This window comes from Chelonia mydas, chromosome 14 (assembly GCF_015237465.2).
Source record: "Chelonia mydas isolate rCheMyd1 chromosome 14, rCheMyd1.pri.v2, whole genome shotgun sequence".
Classification (NCBI taxonomy): Eukaryota; Metazoa; Chordata; order Testudines; family Cheloniidae; genus Chelonia; species Chelonia mydas.
Window position 1 is genome coordinate 35565461 of NC_051254.2, and position 19439 is coordinate 35584899.

Below are 19439 nucleotides of genomic sequence, written 5' to 3' on the forward strand. Positions count from 1 at the left end.
ATTAAGCAAACTAGAAAGGTAGCTGTAAGATTGAAGGTCAAATGGGGCAAATTACCTGTTACCCCCAAGAAATCCCAGCCCCATGTTTTCACCCCAAATTATAAACTGCACATTGTTTTCCTGGTAAATCAAGTATACCAGGGATAAACTGCCTTATTTCACCCGGATTGGAATCTTCACATTTGTCTGCCATGTGAGTCAAATCTACCGCCTTCTATATGTGAATAATGTCTCTTGCTCTGAGTCCTAAATCAGGGGAAATCCTTATGTATAATCAATATATATGTATATGGATGTATATCTCCTCCAAATTTAGAAGCTCGTAAGGGTTTTGTGGGTTTTCATTGTAAATAATTGTTGCACTCGTAGAAGTAATAGGAATCGTCTGGCATAAGGAAGGAGGAATGTTAAAAGATATAAACCAGGGTATAATTTTTAAATATTAAGATAAATTGCTTAAGGGGGGGGTGTTTCAATTAGTAGTAGGGGCTAATAGTTAAATACAGTCCTTAAAATGAATCAAATTTAAAAATCTTCCAATAAGAAGAGGATTAAAGAAATGTGTTATACATCAGCTCCATCTACTTGGTACCAGTGGAAGTAGCAGAGAAACTAAACTGAAATCTGCCCGCTCCCTTGGCATGTGCCAATAGGAATAAGAGGGTGGCCTCCTCCAATGAGCCCTGAAACTAGGGCATATAAACTGAGATCACCATGTGCTAAAGAGAGTTGACTGAACCCAGCACAAGGTGCTGCAGAATCCTTTAAGTGCAATGGATGCCTGGACCAGCCAGGTAGAAAGAATTCTCCCCCATCCCAGGGTTAACAGGGTGAGAAGAAGTGGTGAGAATTCATTTCAAGGGTTGTATTTCCCCTTTTATATAAATAATGGTAGATTATCTTGCTGAGTCTGCACTCTCTAGTGAGACTTCAAGTAACCATCTTTTAGAATTTTAACTCCTTTATAAGCCCAAGCAAATTGGCCTAAGAGAGAATGAAAAAAATTGCTTTTAAGCAATTGCTTTTAACAGTCTAAACTTGTCTCTTTTGGACCAATGCAGTCAAACTGCACTAACCATGCTCCTCAAAGTGCCTTTAAGACAAGTGCACCCTTGGAAGTGTGATAAATGTGTTAGGTACTAAAGAACTGAAAACTGATGGTAATAAGTAACTGGAATAAGAATTCCCTAACAACCCCTACCTTTCCCCCACTATCCCCCCAAAAGATGATGTATCAGAAGCCCAATCTACCTGGAGTCAGTTTGTAATGTTCTCATGGAAGACCAAATGTCTTCATAATTGGATCCTGTGCCTCTGTGGGTGCATGTCGGTTTTTCAGCGAATGGGGTGTTGGTTAGCTCAGTTAGGCAGCCATCGAATGAGGGAGAATCGCAGATTTCCGGTTTTGTCAAATGACTCTTTTTGGCCACCAGTAGTTGTAGCCGTGTTGGTCCCAGGATGTTAGAGAGACAAGGCAGGTGAGGTAATCTCTTTTCTTGGCCCAACATCTGTTGGTGAGAGAGACACGCTTTCGAGCCACACAGAATTCTCCTTCAGGTCTCGGAGTACCTTTCCCATTAGAATGAACCAATTTATTTTACTTTTTTGGTGCTTTAATTGTAAAGACGCATCTTGCTCTGAGCCACCTTATAACTTCTAGCCTAGTGGTTAGAGCGCTTGCTGGGGATGAGGGAGACCCACGTTGAAGTCCCCTCCTAGGCACAGTGGGAGACGGGATTTGAACAGGAGTCTCCCTCATCTCAGGTGAATGCTATGCCCTCCCACTTTTTATCTGCTTTAAGGGCGAGCAACAGGGGAGAGGAGGCGGAGAGGAGTGAGTGGGGGGCGAGGCCTTGGGGGAAGAGGCGGAGCGAGTGTGGGGCCTTGGGGGAAGAGGCAGAGCAAGGGCAAGGCCTTGGGGGGGGAAAGTGTGGCAGGGATGGAGCTGTGGGGGAAGGGGCAGAGCAGGGGCGTGGTCATGGTTTGGGCACCAGTGGCCCTCCAACTTCTAGGGAGCTTCCAGCACTCCTGCTCTCACCGATGTAACCCGCCCGCTACACCGACTTAATAACTCCACCTCTGTGAGAGGCGTAGCGCTTAGGTCAACACAGGATCAGCATAGACACTGCGTTGCTTACATTGACTGTTGCCGCCTTTCAGAAAGCATCCCACAATGCCCCACACTGGCAGTTGGATCGGTGCAAGTGCTCCTGGTGAGGACGCGCAACGCCGACACAGGGAGCATACTGTGGACGTGTAAAACCGATTCAGTTACTGCGGCGGCTGTACATCGATGTAACGTAGGTTGCCTTAATTTTGCGGCATAGAATTGCCCTGAGTGTTTTCAGAGTAGCAGCCCTGTGAGTCTGTGTAGGAGGACTTGTGGCACCTTAGAGACTAACAAATTTAATTGAGCATAAGCTTTCGTGAGCTACAGCTCACTTCATCGGATGCATTCAGTGGAAAATACAGTGGGGAGATTTATATACACAGAGAACATGAAACAATGGGTGTTACCATACAGACTGTAACCAGAGTGATCACTTAAGGTGAGCTATTACCAGCAGGAGAGCGGTGGGGGATGGGGGGGAAACCTTTTGTAGTGATAATCAAGGTGGGCCATTTCCAGCAGTTGACAAGAATGTCTGAGGAACAGTGGGAGGTGGGGGGAGGAATAAACATGGGGAAATAGTTTTACTTTGTGTAATGACCCATCCACTCCCAGTCTCTATTCAAGCCTAAGTTAATTGTATCCAGTTTGCAAATTAATTCCAATTCAGCAGTCTCTCGTTGGAGTCTGTTTTTGAAGATTTTTTGTTGAAGAATTGCCACTTTTAGGTCTGTAATCGAGTGACCAGAGAGATTGAAGTGTTCTCCGACTGGTTTTTGAATGTTATAATTCTTGATGTCTGATTTGTGTCCATTTATTCTTTTACGTAGAGACTGTCCAGTTTGACCAATGTATATGGCAGAGGGACATTGTCCTTTTTTAATCTAGCCCTTGGGCCTTTTCCTCACTGCTAAAGATGATTCCTTTTGTTTTGTTTTACATTGGGGGTAACTAAGATGTGAGAGCTTTTCTGAAGTAAAAACAGCCTGGACAGGGCACTTCAGTTTGTAGCAGTGAGGAAAAGGGCTGAGAAAATGATGTCTCTGAAATGACACATGCCTGTGCCAAAGTACAGAATTTGGTGTTGACAACTTGTTTGATATGAGCAACAGAGATGGGGGGAGGGGGGCAGTCTGTATGAGGAACAATGCTAGATATTTCACCAATCATTTGTGTTTACAAGAGATTCATAAGTATTCCAAATCCTGTTCCCAATTCTTTACATTATTTTTGTGGGCATTAGAAGTCTGTTCACTCTAAAAACTGTACGGCCTGATCGACAGTGGAAAGAGACTAAGAAAGAAATCCCACCACCTTCTTGGGGAGCATGGATCAGCGTACGCGTCTCAGTCTGCGTTAGTACCCAGCCTGGGCCGGGGAAGCTAATGATCCAACTAGCGGACCAAATTCAATGATGAATCCTGCTCACGTGCCACCCATGGCCATAGGTATCAAAGGCTAGGGCAGGCTAAGCCTCCCCTAACCCAGGCCGTGGCCCCACCATGTTCCACCCTGAGGTCCCGCCTTCCTCCCCCTCTTCCCTGAAGCTGGTGGGGGCTCAGTGCCAGCCGGCAACCTGGAGCTCAGGCCCGCCAGCAGCCAGGGGCTGGAGCCATCCTGGGTGCCTCGGGTCGGCCTAGGGGTCAGGCCAGCGGCCCGGGGTGGTGCGGGGCCCGCCCAGTGGCTCGGGTGGCTGGGATAGGTGGGGCGGGGCTCCTCTGACCACAGAGGGGAGGCCTCAGGGCTCTGGCCATTTTGGGGGAGATGTGGGTGGAAGGGGAGGGGCCTGTGGGTTAGCCTCCCCGAAGGGGGGGTTCACTTACCTCCTGTGCACGAGGCATGTTGTGTGTATGCTAAGAAGAAGACTGCCTTCGTGCCAGGTTTTACGTACAATAGCCCTGAGGTTTAACTCAACAGAATGCTTCTCCAAATTGGAAAAATACCTTTCTTTTTTGTGTGCCCAAATTTAACAGAGATTCCCGAATGGGAGCAAAATATGACAGACCGTGGTCCCCCTCCATTACAACTTCCTAGCCCTGCACTGACTGGAGCAGTGCTTCTCAAGCTATCTGATGTGGGGGACCGGCGATTTTTTTTTCTAATGTGCGCGCAGACTGGCAGCTGATGGCTCGCGGACTGGCACCGATCTGCGGACCACCACTTTGAGTAGCACTGCTTAGAGGATGGGGAAAGGCAGAGGCAGCAAATTGCAACAGAGCAGCAAAAGAGACCAGCTAAGATGTCAGGAATTGCTCTGCACAGCAGATTGCGCCTGCAGCAGTTTGTAACGTTGCACTGGCCCAGAGAGGGGCAGTGGGGGTGCCCTGGAGGTGGGGTGGATGTGAGGGGTTAGTCTAGCCCTACAAATAACTGAACCAACCTGGTGGCACAGCACTGACAATCCATGACCTGGCTTAGGGGAGCAGACTTTTGTAGCCCAGAGAACTGGCTTTAGCATTTATTTTATTCAGCAGTAACGCAAGGAACCTCCAGGCCTGTATCCTATAAGTAGGGCCCTACCAAATTCACAGCCGTGAAAAACGCGTCACGGACCATGAAACCTGGTCTTTTGTGTGCTTTTACCCTATACTATACAGAGTTCGTGGGGGAGACCAGTGTTTCTCAAACTGGGGGTCCCAGTCCAAAAGGGGGTCATGGGGAGCGGTTGCAAGGTTATTGTAGGGGGCTCGTGGTATTGCCACCCTTACTTCTGCTCTGCCTTCAGAGCTGGGCTCCTGGCCAGCAGCCCCCACTCTCCAGCTGCCCAGCTCTGAAGGCAGCGCTGCTGCCAACAGCTGCGCAGAAGTAAGGGTGGCAATGCCATGACCCCCCTTAAATAACCTTGCGACCCCCCCACAATCCCCTTTTGGGTCAGGACCCCTACAGTTACAACAGGTGAAATTTCAGATTTAAATAGCTGAAATCATGAAATTTACAATTTTGTTAATCCTCTGACTGTGAAATTGACCTAAATAGACCATGAATTTGGTAGGGCCCTACCTGTAAGACGCTGGCTTCAGCAGTTAGCATAAGGTTTGAAGCCTATGACCTTTGGCACAGATAAATGGCCCAATGCCCCCCGCCCTCAGTTTTGGGGAGCTGGGAAGAGAGTGTTTAAGGGGGAAGTTTGTCCATGACAACACCAGCCAACCACAGGAACATGAGCTAACACCAGCTTTGGGATAGCTTAGGATGGGAACATCCGCAGATGTCTGACCATGGCAACGGATTGACGTATAGGATAATAAGCTGAGATCATTAATATACTAACCTATAGGATAAGGGCACCCCAACGTTAGTAGGGTGAGGAAATCAACATAAGAAAGAGGAGAGAAACCCCCACTCAATATGCATCAGGCACAGTAGTGTCAGCATAACACATTATAAACGTACCCCAGCCCGCATGCGGGAGGATAGGGAGCCGTAGCCCTCGGGAGGTGCCAGGTTGATGGCTGTGGGTGACAATGAGGAAGGTGATGGTGATGATGAAGAGGATGGCTAACATTTCAGGTTGTTCTGCAAGGGACGGTGTGAGTATGTGGACGGACGGATGGACAGTCTGTGTTATCTCTGTCTACCTTACTGTGTTGGAATGTTTGTGACTTATCTAAATGTACAGTATTAATAAACTGGTACAAATACAGAAGGGTTCCTATAGTGTGAGTGTTGCAACCGTGCACATCGGGATTCCCAACTGATCGAACAGTAATTTTAATACTACGGGGCCTGATCTTGGGACAAGAACCTATCAAACCTCAAAGTGATAACTTCAGTATCATTAATATAGGATTCATCGATCAGGCTAAACCTTGTAGTGCCAGCCCAGGGCTAGTAGCCAGGGAGCATGATATGGAGACAAGATGCCAGCGCTGACCAACTGCTCCCTGGTCCAATCTTTCACCAGAGAGAATCACACATGGAGTCAGTGTCACTGGGAAATGTGTCTGATGTGGGCTGCCTCTCTAGGACCAGGACCCTATCACGCCTGGGTACTCCTTGTTGGGGACTCTCTGAAACAATCCACAATCTTCATAAAAATCCCCCCTCCCCAGGATCGTGGCCTTTCTGTCCTCCTATTGATCCTGTGGCTTCTAGGCAGGACGCCTGCATAGGGCTGAGAGAAGCTGCCCGTACCCAGGGCAGGTGAGGCCCCCAGGGGGCAGGGTCTGGGGCAGGCGGCTGCACATCGGTGGGTTGATCGCTAGGACCCAGGAGCGGCTGGGAGGCGGCTCTGGGGGGAGGATCGCGGGGCTCAGGCCCGGCCGCAGGAAGTGACTCGCAGCCGCTGCGGAGACTCTGGCTCCCGGCGAGATCCCCGAGCCCCGGCGGCTGGTGCTGGGAGCCCGGAGCCCGGGCTGCAGCCGGGAGAGGGGAACCTCCAGCCGGGCCCTGCCCGCTGCTCCCCGGGAGCCTCTCCCAGGGCAGAGCCCCCAGCCTGGCCAAGGCCCCTTCCCGGCCCGGCCCCTGTCCCTGCCCCGGCGGCCCCGCCCGGAGGGAAGGTAAGAGAGACCCGCCCCCCCCGTCACCCCCGGGCTGCAGGGGGCGGGTTTGGCCCCGGGCTGCTCCCCGCGGAGCTGGCTGCGATTCCCTGCCCCGGGCCCGGGCAAGCTGCCGCAGCTCCCGGTGTGTACAGGGGGCACAGAAGGGGGGTAGGAGACGGGAGGGGGCTGAAGAGGGGGCAGGAGGGGTGTCACTGGGGGAGAGCTTGGGAGGGGGCATAGAGCGGCTACACAAGCGAGCTTACAGCGGGGCAGCTGCATCGGTCCGGCTGCAAGCTCACTCTTGTACAGGCTTGGCCAGAGTCAGGGGTTCTCATTCTGAGCAAAGAGTGTGATGAACCTGAAATCCCAGGGAAATGCCATGGTGGGGCTTTGAAACTTTGCAAGGCCTGCTCCTGCCCGAGTTCCTATGGCAGAGCGGGGGTGGTCTCTGAGAAGTTATTACCCTGCATCTAGGTTCTTTTATTGTGTTGAATATGTTTGGGTTTTTTCCTGTAGTGCTTTTACCATCAGAGTGAAATAAACCTAGGAAGAGCTGTGTCATAAATATAAAAGGAAGGGTAAACCCCTTTAAAATCCCTCCTGGCCAGAGGAAATCTCCTCTCACCTGTAAAGGGTTAAGAAGCTAAAGGTAACCTCGCTGGCACCTGACCAAAATGACCAATGAGGAGACAAGATACTTTCAAAAGCTGGGAGGAGGGAGAGAAACAAAGGGTATGTGTGTCGGTCTATATTTTGTCTTTGCCGGGGATAGACCAGGAATGAAGCCTTAGAACTTTTAGTAAGTAATCTAGCTAGGTACGTGTTAGATTATGATTTCTTTAAATGGCTGAGAAAAGAATTGTGCTGAATAGAATAACTATTTCTGTCTGTGTATCTTTTTTGTAACTTAAGGTTTTGCCTAGAGGGGTTCTCTATGTTTTGAATCTAATTACCCTGTAAGGTATCTACCATCCTGATTTTACAGGGGGGATTTCTTATTTCTAATTACTTCTATTTCTATTAAAAGTCTTCTTGTAAGAAAACTGAATGCTTTTTCATTATTCTCAGATCCAAGGGTTTGGGTCTGTGGTCACCTATGCAAATTGGTGAGGCTTTTTATCCAACATTTCCCTGGAAAGGGGGGGGGGGGGGTGCAAGTGTTGGGAGGATTGTTCATTGTTTTTAAGATCCAAGGGTCTGGGTCTGTAGTCACCTAGGCAAATTGGTGAGGCATTTTTACCAAACCTTGTCCAGGAAGTGGGGTGCAAGGTTTTGGGAAGTATTTTGGGGGGAAAGACGTGTCCAAACAGCTCTTCCCCAGTAACCAGTATTTGTTTGGTGGTGGTAGCGGCCAATCCAAGGACAAAGGGTGGAATATTTTGTACCTTGGGGAAGTTTTGACCTAAGCTGGTAAAGATAAGCTTAGGAGGTTTTTCATGCAGGTCCCCACATCTGTACCCTAGAGTTCAGAGTGGGGGAGGAACCTTGACAAGCTGTGTGGAAAATTATCCCTGGGGGAATTACTCTGTACCATGTCAGAGCCGAGGAGTAAAGCAGGCCTCCTTACACACTCAGGGAACAGCCTAGAAATACCCCGGTCAGAAGGGAGAGAGACCTGGGACTCCATTCACAAGAGACGATAGCTGGGGCGCTGCCCAGTGGGTGCCCTTGATGGATCACCGAGTGTAAATACAGGAGCAGTTGCCCTGAACTGTGGCAGCTCTGTTGCTGGGAGGATTTAGAAGTGTTGGTGGGTTTAGCTTGCAAGGAGAGGCCGGGTCTGTGTTGTAAGGCCTGGTCTAGAGTTAACAATCAGATCCATCTACTGCATAACTCAGGGCTAGGAAGAGTTTTAAGCCCTGAGCCAGATAGGTTGACCTGAGCATAAGAATGGCCCTACTGGGTCAGACCAAAGGTCCCATCTAGCCCAGTGACCTGTCTTCCAACAGTGGCCAATGCCAGGTGCCCCAGAGGGAATGAACAGAACAGGTGATCATCAAGTGATCCATCCCCTGTCGCCCATTCCCAGCTTCTGGCAAACAGAGGCTAGGGACACCATCCCTGCCCATCCTGGCTAATAGCAGTTGATGGACCTGTCCTCCATGAACTTATCTAGTTCTTTTTTGAACCCTTTTATGGTCTTGGCCTCCATAACATCCTCTGGCAAAGAGTTCCACAGGGTGACTGTGCGTTGTGTGAAGAAACACTTCCTTTTGTTTGTTTTAAACCTGACCTACATTATGGACGCAGCTTAATAGGTGAGATAATTCTTCCATTGAGCGAGCTACAGCCAGCTGGAGAGGTGGTTTATCCACACAGATGCACAAACCCCTTTCATTGCTGAGGGCACTCTCCACATTACAGAGCTGTAGCAGTCTGCCTGTAGCGCATGTAGTGTGGACATAACCTGAGTATATTCCCACCATGGCAAAGTCTAGAGTGTCTGTCTGCAGGGAGAGAGGCTGGGGGGAACTGGGATGCAAAATGAACTCAAGTCCAGACTGAGCAGCTGGTGCTCCCCCAGTGGGATCTGTTCTGGGGAGAGACCTTCATTAATCCCCTTCTGTGCCCAGCCCAGGTGGGGACTTTCTCTGGTGGCTGGAACCAGCCGCGGTGGAAGCCCCGAGCTCTGCCCTCACCAAATCCTGAGCTGGAGCCTGCAGGACCAGTCTGTCTGCAGGGAGAGAGCCAGGGGGAATCAGGGTGTGAAATAGACTCAAGCCCCTTCTGAAACCTCCCCATTGCCCCTCTCATCACGACAGGCTGAAGAATCACGTCCACGTTTCACTCCAGATCGTCCCGTCTTCCAGGGGACAGGCAAGAGAAATGGCTGTTGGATTGTCATACTCTGGCCCTCGCAGAGCTTTCTCTTTATTGACTTTCTCCCCCCCCCCCCCACCCCCAATAAACAGTGGGATTGTGGCTGGGGCAGCAGGTGCTGAGTTGGGGACTCTTGTTTCAGATGCCGGTGACCTTCGAGGAGGTGGCTGTGTATTTCACTGAGGGGCAGGGGGCTCTGCTGGACCCTGCTCAGAGAGCTCTCTACAGGGACGTCATGCAGGAGAACTACGAGACGGTGACCTCACTGGGTAAGGGATTCCTGTCCCCTAAGTTATTAGAAGCTGTGGGGTCTGCATGTATGAAACTGGTCAGTTCTTCCCTGCTCAGTTAGATTAGAGGCAAATATATCCCAGAGTCCATAGATCTAGTGTAAGAGAGACTTTCATCTCCATGCCACCTCCAATGGGATCTGGGAATCATAAACCTAATGGACACGCTAATTCACCCCATCCATCCAGCTTTTAAAGGGGAAGAAGCCCCGTATTGTCTTGTGTGTATTATTTCTCACTTGTTTGTGCAGTTGGTGTGGCCCTGTTCATCCCATGATAGACTCAAGGTGGGGAAGGCAGTACCTTTGATTTGACCAAATTTGGTTGATGAAAGAGAGAAGATTTTGAAGCTTGTTTTTTATTGTTTTGGAACATTTAATGATCACCTGTTCTGTTCATTCCCTCTGAAGCAGCTGGCATTGGCCGCTGTTGGAAGACAGGATACTGGGCTAGATGGACCATTGGTCTGACCCAGAGAGGCTGTTCTTATGTTCACCCACAGGAGTTGGCCCAAGAAAAGATATTACGTCACCCACCTTGTGTCTCTTATTTTACACTCTCCATCCTTGTGATCCTCCATTCCTGGGACTGGCTACAGCCCTGTGGAGGGTTCTGGAACTTATGGAGTTCTAGAACTAGGTAGGGGTTTAACACCGGAGCTGTGTCTGCATCAACAAGTCCCCCAGAGTGCACAGATCTTGGAAACCCCCAGCAATGCTGTGACAGCTCCTCCCCCGACAGACATCTGCCTCTCCCTGGGGGCTCAAAGGCCATGTCCCAATTTGTTAAGATTCCACATCTGCATAATTACATTGACCATGTTCCCATCCTTTTGGATTCCACAATCTCCCAGCTCAGCACAGGGCAGGTTAAACTCAGGGAATGTTGTTTGTGACAAATACTCTCTCAATACTCCATGCACCTTCATCTTCCTGATTTCCCTCCGTCTCTCCTCCCCTCCCGCCCCCTCCAGCAGGATTTCCCATTCCCAAACCTGACCTGATCGCCCGGCTTGAACAAGGGGAAGAGCCCTGGGTCCCGGATCTCCAGGCTCCGGAGGAATCGGAGGTCCCAAGAGGAATTTGTGAAACTGACACACAAACCATCTGGAGAGTGAATGAAAAAGCTGAGACTCCCAAAGGTGGGCTGCTACCGATCTCCTCGAGGTGTGTCTCACCCCACCCAGTCAGGCTGTAGCCAGCTGGTATGGTATCATCATGGCAGATATCACCATGGCTTCCCACCCATCCTTTAGCTGTATGAAGTTTCCTCCTCAACTTTTCTTCCCTAAGAGGGTTTGGGTAGGAGATGGAGGCAGAATCCAATTTTTCCGTCTCCCCATCAGTTACTGTGTAGTGTTTTCCCCACTTTGCTGCTCCCTGTTCTGTCCTTTCTCCCTGGCACAGGGAATGACTCCTGTCCGGATTCTCTCTCTCTCCCAACAGGTGATGAGATGATGATGAGTGAGAATAAGAATAAGAATCCACAACAGGAAGATCCCGAGCAAGTGGAGCTGCAGAGGAACTTTCTGAGAGGAGCGGAAAGGAATTTTTCCCAATCCTTGGAACAGGGAAAAGCTTGGAGAAGTCGACAGAGATCAGAGAGGCAGCGGGGAAACCACCCAATGAAGAAAGAGGATAAATCCATTGAATGTGGGGTAGGATGCAAAAATCCCAAGGAAACCACAGCCTCACAGACAAATCCCAAGGAAGAGACACCCTATAAATGTCTCAACTGTGGGAAAAACTTCAGTCAGAAATCGAACCTTATCACTCATCAGAGAATCCACACAGGTGAAAAAACCCATAAGTGCTTGGACTGTGGGAAAAGCTTCAACCAGAGATCATCCCTCATTATACATCAGAGAAAACACACAGGTGAGAGACCGTATAAATGCGATGAGTGTGGGAAAAGTTTTACCAAGAGCTCATCCCTAATGAAACATGGGAGAATCCACACAGGAGAGAGACCTTATAAATGCCTAGAGTGTGGGAAAAGATTCAATTTGATATCAGCCCTTACTACACATCAGAGAACCCACACTGGAGAGAAACCCCATAAATGCTTGGACTGTGGGAAAACCTTCAGTGACAGGTCACAGCTTATTAAACATGGGAGAATCCACACGGGAGAGAGACCTTATAAATGCCTGGACTGTGGGAAAAGCTTCAGTCAGAGCTCACACCTTATTACGCATCAGAGAGTGCACACAGGAGAGAGACCCTATAAGTGTCTCAGCTGTGGGAACAGTTTCGCTCAGAGATCCATCCTTCTGAGACATCAGAGAATCCACACTGGAGATAAACCTCACAAATGCCTCGACTGTGGGAAAAGTTTCTCCCACAGATCAACCCTTACTTCACATGAGAAAACTCACACAGGAGAGAAACCCCACAAGTGCTTGGACTGTGGGAAAAGCTTCATTCAGCGATCAGCCCTTACTACACACCAGAAAATCCACACAGGAGAGAAACTCTATAAATGCTTGGACTGTGGGAAAAGTTTCACGCAGCGATCAAACCTGATTTCACATGAGATGATCCACAAAGGAGAGAAACCCCATAAATGCTTGGAGTGCAGGAAAGGCTTCCGTCACAGCTCAGACCTTCTTAAACATCAGAGAATCCACACGGGAGAGAGAATCTACAAATGCCTTGATTGTGGGAAAAGTTTCACTCACAGATCAACCCTTACGAGACATCAAAAAATCCATACTGGAGATAAACCCCACAAACGCGTCGACTGTGGGGGAAAGTTTCCTGAGGGTTATATGAGACGATGCAGAAGAGAGAAGACACCCATAAATACTTGGACTGTGGGAAAAGCTTCAAGAACAGCTCAAAGCTTGCTAAACATCGGAGACTCCACACAGGAGATAGCTCTTAGGAATACCTTCACTTCAGGAAAAAATTCAGTCAGAGCTCATCCATTGTCATATATTGTAGAATCCACATTAGAGGGAGACTTTGAATGTGGGGGAAGCTTCATCTGGTGCTCCAGGGAGTATAAAGCATCAGCAAACCCACTCAGGGTAGAGACCTCTCAGGGTCTGTCTGCACAGCAAAGAAAAACCTGCAGCTGACCCATGACAGCCGACTCAGGCTCCTGAGGCTGGGGCTGCAGGGCTGGTTCATTCCTACGTGAACTTCGGGGCATGGGCTGGAGCCTGGACTCTGGGACCCTCCCACCTCACAGGTCCTAGAGAGAAGGCTCCAGAATAACCCTGGAAATCTATATGCAATGAAAGAGCCCCGTGAGCCCAAGTGGGCTGGCAAAGTCCAGCCGCAGCAGGTGCCTAGTTGCTGTGTAGACACCCTGATTTGCTTCCTTTAGCATGGAAAATGCTCCAAGTGGAGCTACCACCACATTGGACATGGGAGACTCCTCCACACATGGGGGAAATTCTCTCAGGGCCCTGACTGGGGCCGGCCATTGTGACAAACCCATTTCCTCGTTCCCACACACATCCGGGGTGTTTGGCTCCTAAGGTTCCAGCTGTCCATCGCTGGGGTGAGGATCCAGCAGCAGCCGAGCAACAGCTGGTCAGTGACCCTCTGGGTCTGCCTGGTCTAAGCAAACCCCAAGCAGAGGAGGAGAAGCCCCCATCAGCCCCTCCTCCCTCCTGCAGCCCTGGTTGCTGTGCTGGTGGGGGAAGGGAGAGAGAGAAACTCCAGCCAGGCAGAGGGAGCGGCTGGAGAAGTTCCCCCTTCTCCCTTCCCCTCCCAGACAGGATCCCCCTGCCATGGAGATGAGGAGAAGGACATTTGGGCCAGGCCCCACCTTCACTCTACACACCTGTCCCCATCCCCCATCTTCCACCAGCCGGTGGGCTGGGCTCCCCAGCTGACCTGGAACTGTTCCCTGCAGGGGGAGTGTCCCTGGGGGCTGGTAACTCCAGAGTCACCCCAACTCGCCCCCCAAACCTGAGTCTCCCCAAAGCCAGCTGCCCTGTAGTGTCAGATCCTCCTGAGCATAGCACTCACGAACTTTAGTAACTTTGCTGCTCTCTTAAAGAGACAGCGCACAGCCCCACCCTGTTAGGTTAGCTGACGACTTGCACTTCACTGTGATCTGCAGCACTGAGATGGTTTGTTTTAAAACTAAAAATAAGTTTATTCCCATTGACCATAGGGTTAAGGGATGTCTGGTAAGAGTGAAAGGGCCAGGGAGGTTACAAACAAAATGTGCTTTCTAGTGACTACATTTATCTTCAGTGAGGCCGTGTCTTGGTCTCAGCAGGTGTCTTGCCTACATTCAGTGTCTGGGGACTTTCGACCCCCTTGGCTGGAAAGTTCCACTTTTCTCAGATGTACAGGAGCTCGGCCTAGTGGTATCTGCCCAGTAATGGATGCCAAGCTGGCTTTGCGTCCTGGTTATATCTAAGGTTCACATTTTGTCATGGCTATTTTTAGTAAAACTCATGGACACGTCATGGGCAATAAACAAAAAATCACGGAAACCTGTCTGTGACTTTTACTAAAAGTAATGGGGGGAGGCTTACGGGGTGATGAATGAAGGTCGAGGGTTTTTTTGGGGGGGGGGCGGGGTGATGAGAGCCCAATCCTCCCTGCTGCGGGGTGGCTGACAGCTCCAGGTGCCCCACTGCAGCTGAGAGCTCCAGGGGACCCTCCGCCTCTGAAATGGAAAATCTCGTGGAGGTCTCTGTCATGGAATCTGTAACTTCCATGAAATAATCTTATCCGTCCTTATTGCTTCCAGAGTTCAATGACTTCGCTTCAGGAGGCAGGAAGTTTTTCTGCAGTTGCGGCTTCCATCTCCCATGAGAGTGGGAAGTGGCGTCTTCCACACTGGTTTGCCTGCTGGCTTTGTCTGCCCTTCATGTAAATGTCATTTCATTGTCCTCGCTCCATTTACATTGCAGACACATGCAAGCAGGGGGAAGAACCACATTCCTTTGCCTGGGGGAGAGAGGTGATGTTAGCCTTGCCTGACAACACATTTTAAGAACATCTTGCAGCAGGTGTTTCTAATGCTTCATGTATTGCCAGTAGGTATATCAGGCCAGAATCTGGCTGATCAGTGAGTTGTTAGTTTCCAGTGACAACTTTTAGGTACTGATCATGGCCGCAGTGAGTTGGGCTGGTCAAGGCAGCTGAAACTCACTGCCAGCTCCCAGGGAGCCTCTGGCATTGGGGTGCTCTCAGGGTTGGAGAGGTGCACTGGTTCTTGGGGAGCTGCAGATCAGGGATTTCTGTGGGTATCCAGGGATAGGGGCTGGATACCCCAGGGACACACTTTGAAGGGACTCGGGCTGGGAGCTGTTGTCATCCTGCAGGGCAAAGGCAGGGCTGGTGTAGCCCAGGGGAGAGCACTCCAGTGGCTGAGGCTGGTAGGGGGCCAATACCCAGTGGTAGGGGGCTAACACCCAGCTGGCACAGATGAGTCCCTCGCACCAGAGGCTGGTGGAAGCCGGGTGAATCCCAGCCCTGGGTGCTCTGAGCAGCCTCCCAGCACCTCTCTCTGCCTGCAAATGCACCACTGGGAACCCCTCTGCTGGAGTGTTGGGGCCCAGATGCTTGTGCTTTTGTGAGAATAATGTCAAATGCCACCCAGAAACACCAGCAGAAGGGAGCATGGGGTGATTCCTCCTGTAAACTCTTGGCCCAGGAGTCAGAGCAGCCCACCTGATGTAGGAGACCCAGGTTCAGGGGATACCCACAGCTCTCAGGGCAGTGCTCTCACCATGGGGTCTCCCAATGTCAGGCTTCCCCCATTTCCTGTTTTACTTTGGATTTCATTGCAGAGTCCTTGGGAAAGGGGACGGGGACCTCCCAGACGGTGCCCCAACCCCCAGACTGCAGAGTCAGTCTCTCGCTCTGGTCTGGCCTAGTGAATGTCCCACCCTGGCTGGGCACAGAGGGGGCTTTGATGAAGATCTCTTCCCAGCACAGACCCTGTTGGGGGAGCAGCAGCTGCTCAGTCCAAGCTCCCAGATCCCAATGGAACTTGTGACCCAGGACAAAAAACAGAGACAGATTGAGAGCAGCCTCCTCTGTCTCTCTTTCCCACCTCTGGATACAACAGCTACTGAATCAACTCCCCCCACTCCCCTTCCCTCCAGACCCCCAACCCTGGAGGGATCCAGTGCAGTCAGGGCTGGATTAAGGGACAGGCCATATAGGCAGGTACCTAAAACCCTATTCCTGTGTGTGTTGGGGGTTGCACAGGAGCCTGCTCCTTGGGGAGAAGGAGCAGTGCTGGCTGCCCCACTGCCCACTCTGGAATGTCCCAGGCCAGCCCCCATTTCAGAAGAGGGGGCACCAGGGGAAACTCGAGTGAGTGCTGTCAGCACCTGGTGGGGGCCAGGGTCGAAATGGAGTGAGTTGTGCTGTGATCCCCGTGCACCAGGGCACGAGTAGGCAGAGCACCAGTCCCTGAACCAGACCTGCTGGAGTTTGCTGGTGATGTGCAGGTGTGTGAGAGGGAGCTGCAGTCAGTGCCCACATGGGGGAGCCAGCCAGGAGAGGAGCAGAAGGGATCCCTGGTCAGAGGTGTGTGTGTGTGTGGGGGGGGGGCAGACATGAGAAGGTTTGGCCTAGAACCTAGGGATGGGTTAATCCAGCCCTACAAATAACTCCAGGAACCTGGTGGCAAAGCTCTGAAACCTCCATGACCCGAGCTGGTATCTCTGGCCCAGGGCTGGTAGCCAGTGAGCCTGGTGTGGAGAGAAGAGACCAGCTCTGATCAGCTGCTCCCTGTGCCAGTCTGTTACCAGAGTGGATCACAGACAGAGTCAGTGTCATCGAGAAACGTGTCGCCTGCAGCTCTAGGTCTGGACTGCATCTGAAGAAGTGTTTTGCCCACGAAAAATCTGTTAGTCTCTAAGGTGCCACCAGACTTCTTCTTAGCTCTGGACTGTCTCTCTAGGACCAGGACCCCCATCACCCCTGTGTTCCTGTAGATCAGTGGTTCCCGAACTTGGTTTGTGGCTTGTTCTGGGTAAGCCCCTGGCGGGCCGCGAGACACTTTGTTCTGCAGGTACGGCCACTTGCAGTTCCCAGTGGCCGTGGTTCACCATTCCCGGCCAATGGGAGCTGCGGGAAGCGGCGCGGGCTTGGGGACACTCTGGAACAATGGCCAGTCCCCACAGAACCCCCCGCCCCCAGGATCTGGGTCTCCTGTCTGTCCTCCCACAGCCTCATTGGCCTCTGTGCAGGATGCCTCCTTGATGCGGAGAGAAGCTGCGGGAGCCAAGGGGAGGTGGGGCCCCCAAGAGGCAGGGTCTGTGGCGGGGGGGGGGGCTGCAGGGCGGTGGAATCCGCTTGTCGCTAGGACCCAGGAGGAGCTGTCTGCGAGCCAGCAAGTGAATCGGATTCGGATTTCGTTGCCCCTGCGGTGGCTCTGGCTCCCAGGCTCCCGGCGAGATCCCCCAGCCCCGGCGGCTGGTGCTGGGAGCCCGGAGCCCGGGCTGCAGCCGGGAGAGGGGAACCTCCCGCCGGGCCCTGCCCGCTGCTCCCCGGGAGCCTCTCCCAGGGCAGAGCCCCCAGCCTGGCCAGGGCCCCTTCCCGGCCCGGCCCCTGCCCCGGGGGGCCCCGCTCGGAGGGAAGGTAAGAGAGACTCGCCCCCCCCCGTCACCCCCGGGCTGCAGGGGGCGGGTTTGACCCCAGGCTGCTCCCCGCGGAGCTGGCTGCGATTCCCTGCCCCGGGCCCGGGCAAGCTGCCGCCAGCCCCCGGTGTGTGCGGGGCGGGGGGAGCCAGGGGCTGGGACAGCCACACGTGGGAGGGAGCCGGGAGCGGGCTGAAGAGGGACTGGAGGTGGGAGGACAGGAGGGGATGTGTGAGCGGGCAGGGGGCGGGAGGGGGCAGCGGGGGCGCTGCATGGAGAATGAGGCAACGCAGGGGGGTCACTGTATGGGGGAGAATTGTGGAGCCCACAGGACACAGGGCTGGAATAGAGGGAAACCTGGGTGGTGGGATCTAGTGAAGGAAAAGGGGGCGATGTGGGGAGAGGGGACTGGGGAGGCCGGAGGGGGAATGGGAGAGCAAGAGGAGGCTGGCTGGGGAAGGGAGAGAGAGGCCAGTGAAAAGGGTGAGCGGTGGTGAGAGGGACAACGGCAGCTTCCCCGTGCCATGGATTCAGATCTCAGCCACACCGGTGTCAGACCGGAGTCACTGCTGGCTCTGGCAGGGGGTGAGTCCAGTTGGGCCGATGAGATCAGCTGTCCCTGGTGGCTGCCGGGGGAGTCCAGGGCAGCTCATTCATCAGGTGTTGTCACCAAACTAGAGGGCTCTGGCTATTGCTAAGGGAGAGGAGGAGGCTGGTATGTCTCTGTCTGCTCCTGATATTAGAGCCCTGGAGTTGAGCTTTCTGGGGCAGATGCTGCTGCCTCCTCCATTGTGATCTGGGAGTCCAGACTGAGCAGCTGCTGCTCCCCCAGTGGGGTCAGTTCTGGGGAGAGACCTTCATTAATCCCCCTCTGTGCCCAGCCCAGGAGGGGACTTTCTCCGGTGGCTGGAACCAGCCCCAGGGGGGCCCGAGCTCTGCCCTCACCAAATCCTGAGCTGGAGCTTGCGGGACCAGTCTGTCTGCAGGAAGAGAGCCAGGGGGGAATCGGGGTGTGAAATGGACTCAAGCCCCTTCTGAAACCTCCCCCCGTCGTCGCCCCTCTCGCCCTGACAGGCTGAAGAATCACGTCCACGTTTCGCTCCAGATCGTCCCGTCTTCCAGGGGACAGGGAAGGGAAATGGCTGTGATGGAGCCAGCTCAGGTAGGGGATTTTCAGGGAGCTGCAGGGGGGGGGTTGCTGTAGAGGAGGAGGGGCAGGAAAGACACAGGGTGAGGCAGGGAGGGGCGAGGGTGTGATAAACCTGCTGGGAAATGTTCAACCTGGGCCTGATTTTCTGAACAGGCCCATGGTCAGGGGGGAACATTCCCCCATTTCTGAATCAGGAAACACCCCCCTGGGCAGGGCTGGGAAAAGTGACCAGACTCCCAGTGCTGGAGCCTGACCCCACTGGCCAGAGGCTGCTGTGAAATACGAAGGGAAGCTGTCGGGATTCCTGACCCTGTCCCTGGCTCAGAGCTCTGCTTCCCGTATCTGCCTGTGGCTGGCAGGCGAGTGGGAAATGAGAAGACCCTGCCCTGCTCCGTGTGCTGGGGAGACAAGGCGCTCTCACCTTATCCCACCCCCTGAAGCCTCCTGGCTCCTCTGAGCAGGGTGCGGGTGGGATTCTGCTCCTCTGGGCCTCCTCCCCCTGACTAGTGGATTGCAGCTGGGGCAGCAGGCGCTGAATGGGGGACTCTTGTTGTTCCAGATGCCGGTGACCTTCGAGGAGGTGGCTGTGTATTTCACCGAGGGGCAGGGGGCTCTGCTGGACCCTGCTCAGAGAGCCCTCTACAGGGACGTCATGCAGGAGAACTACGAGATGGTGACCTCGCTGGGTAAGGGATTCCTGTGCCCTTAATTATTACAAGCTGGGAGGTCTGCATGTATGAAACTGGTCAGTTCTTCTCTGCTCAGTTAGATTAGAGGCAAATGGATCCCAAAGTCCATAGATCTAGTGTAAGAGAGACTTTCATCTCCATGCCACCTCCAATGGGATCTGGGAATCATAAACCTAATGGACACTCTAATTCACCCCATCCATCCAGTTTTCAAAGGGGCAGAAGCAGGGTATGGTCCTGTGTGTATTATTTCTCACTCGTTTGTACTGTTGGTGTGGGCCTGTTCGTCCCATGACAGACAGACACAAAGCGGGGAAGGCAGTACCTTTGAT

General features: G+C 52.5%; 2 protein-coding genes across 12 annotated transcripts in view; both read left to right on the top strand.

Annotated features, from left to right (window-relative positions):
- Nucleotides 1–19439, top strand: part of LOC102944114 (zinc finger protein 436) — a 156854-nt gene that overhangs the window by 40278 nt on the left and 97137 nt on the right. The gene's annotated exons all lie outside the window — the stretch shown is intronic.
- The window catches only part of LOC102944787 (zinc finger protein 501), a 50181-nt gene that overhangs the window by 25900 nt on the left and 4842 nt on the right, over nt 1–19439 (top strand). For 3 of the 11 annotated variants that reach the window (XM_043528053.1, XM_043528056.1, XM_043528058.1), the window contains exon 1: nt 18549–19104. In XM_043528053.1, coding sequence (XP_043383988.1) covers nt 18978–19104 — 127 coding nt within the window. In that variant the 5' untranslated portion in view covers nt 18549–18977. Of the gene's footprint in view, nt 1–8746; nt 9681–10674; nt 10843–11146; nt 14203–14285; nt 14543–17738; nt 17854–18342; nt 18431–18548; nt 19105–19439 lie in introns of those variants that run through there. The other 8 variants (XM_043528055.1, XM_043528057.1, XM_037914767.2 and 5 more) reach the window with 7 other exon arrangements.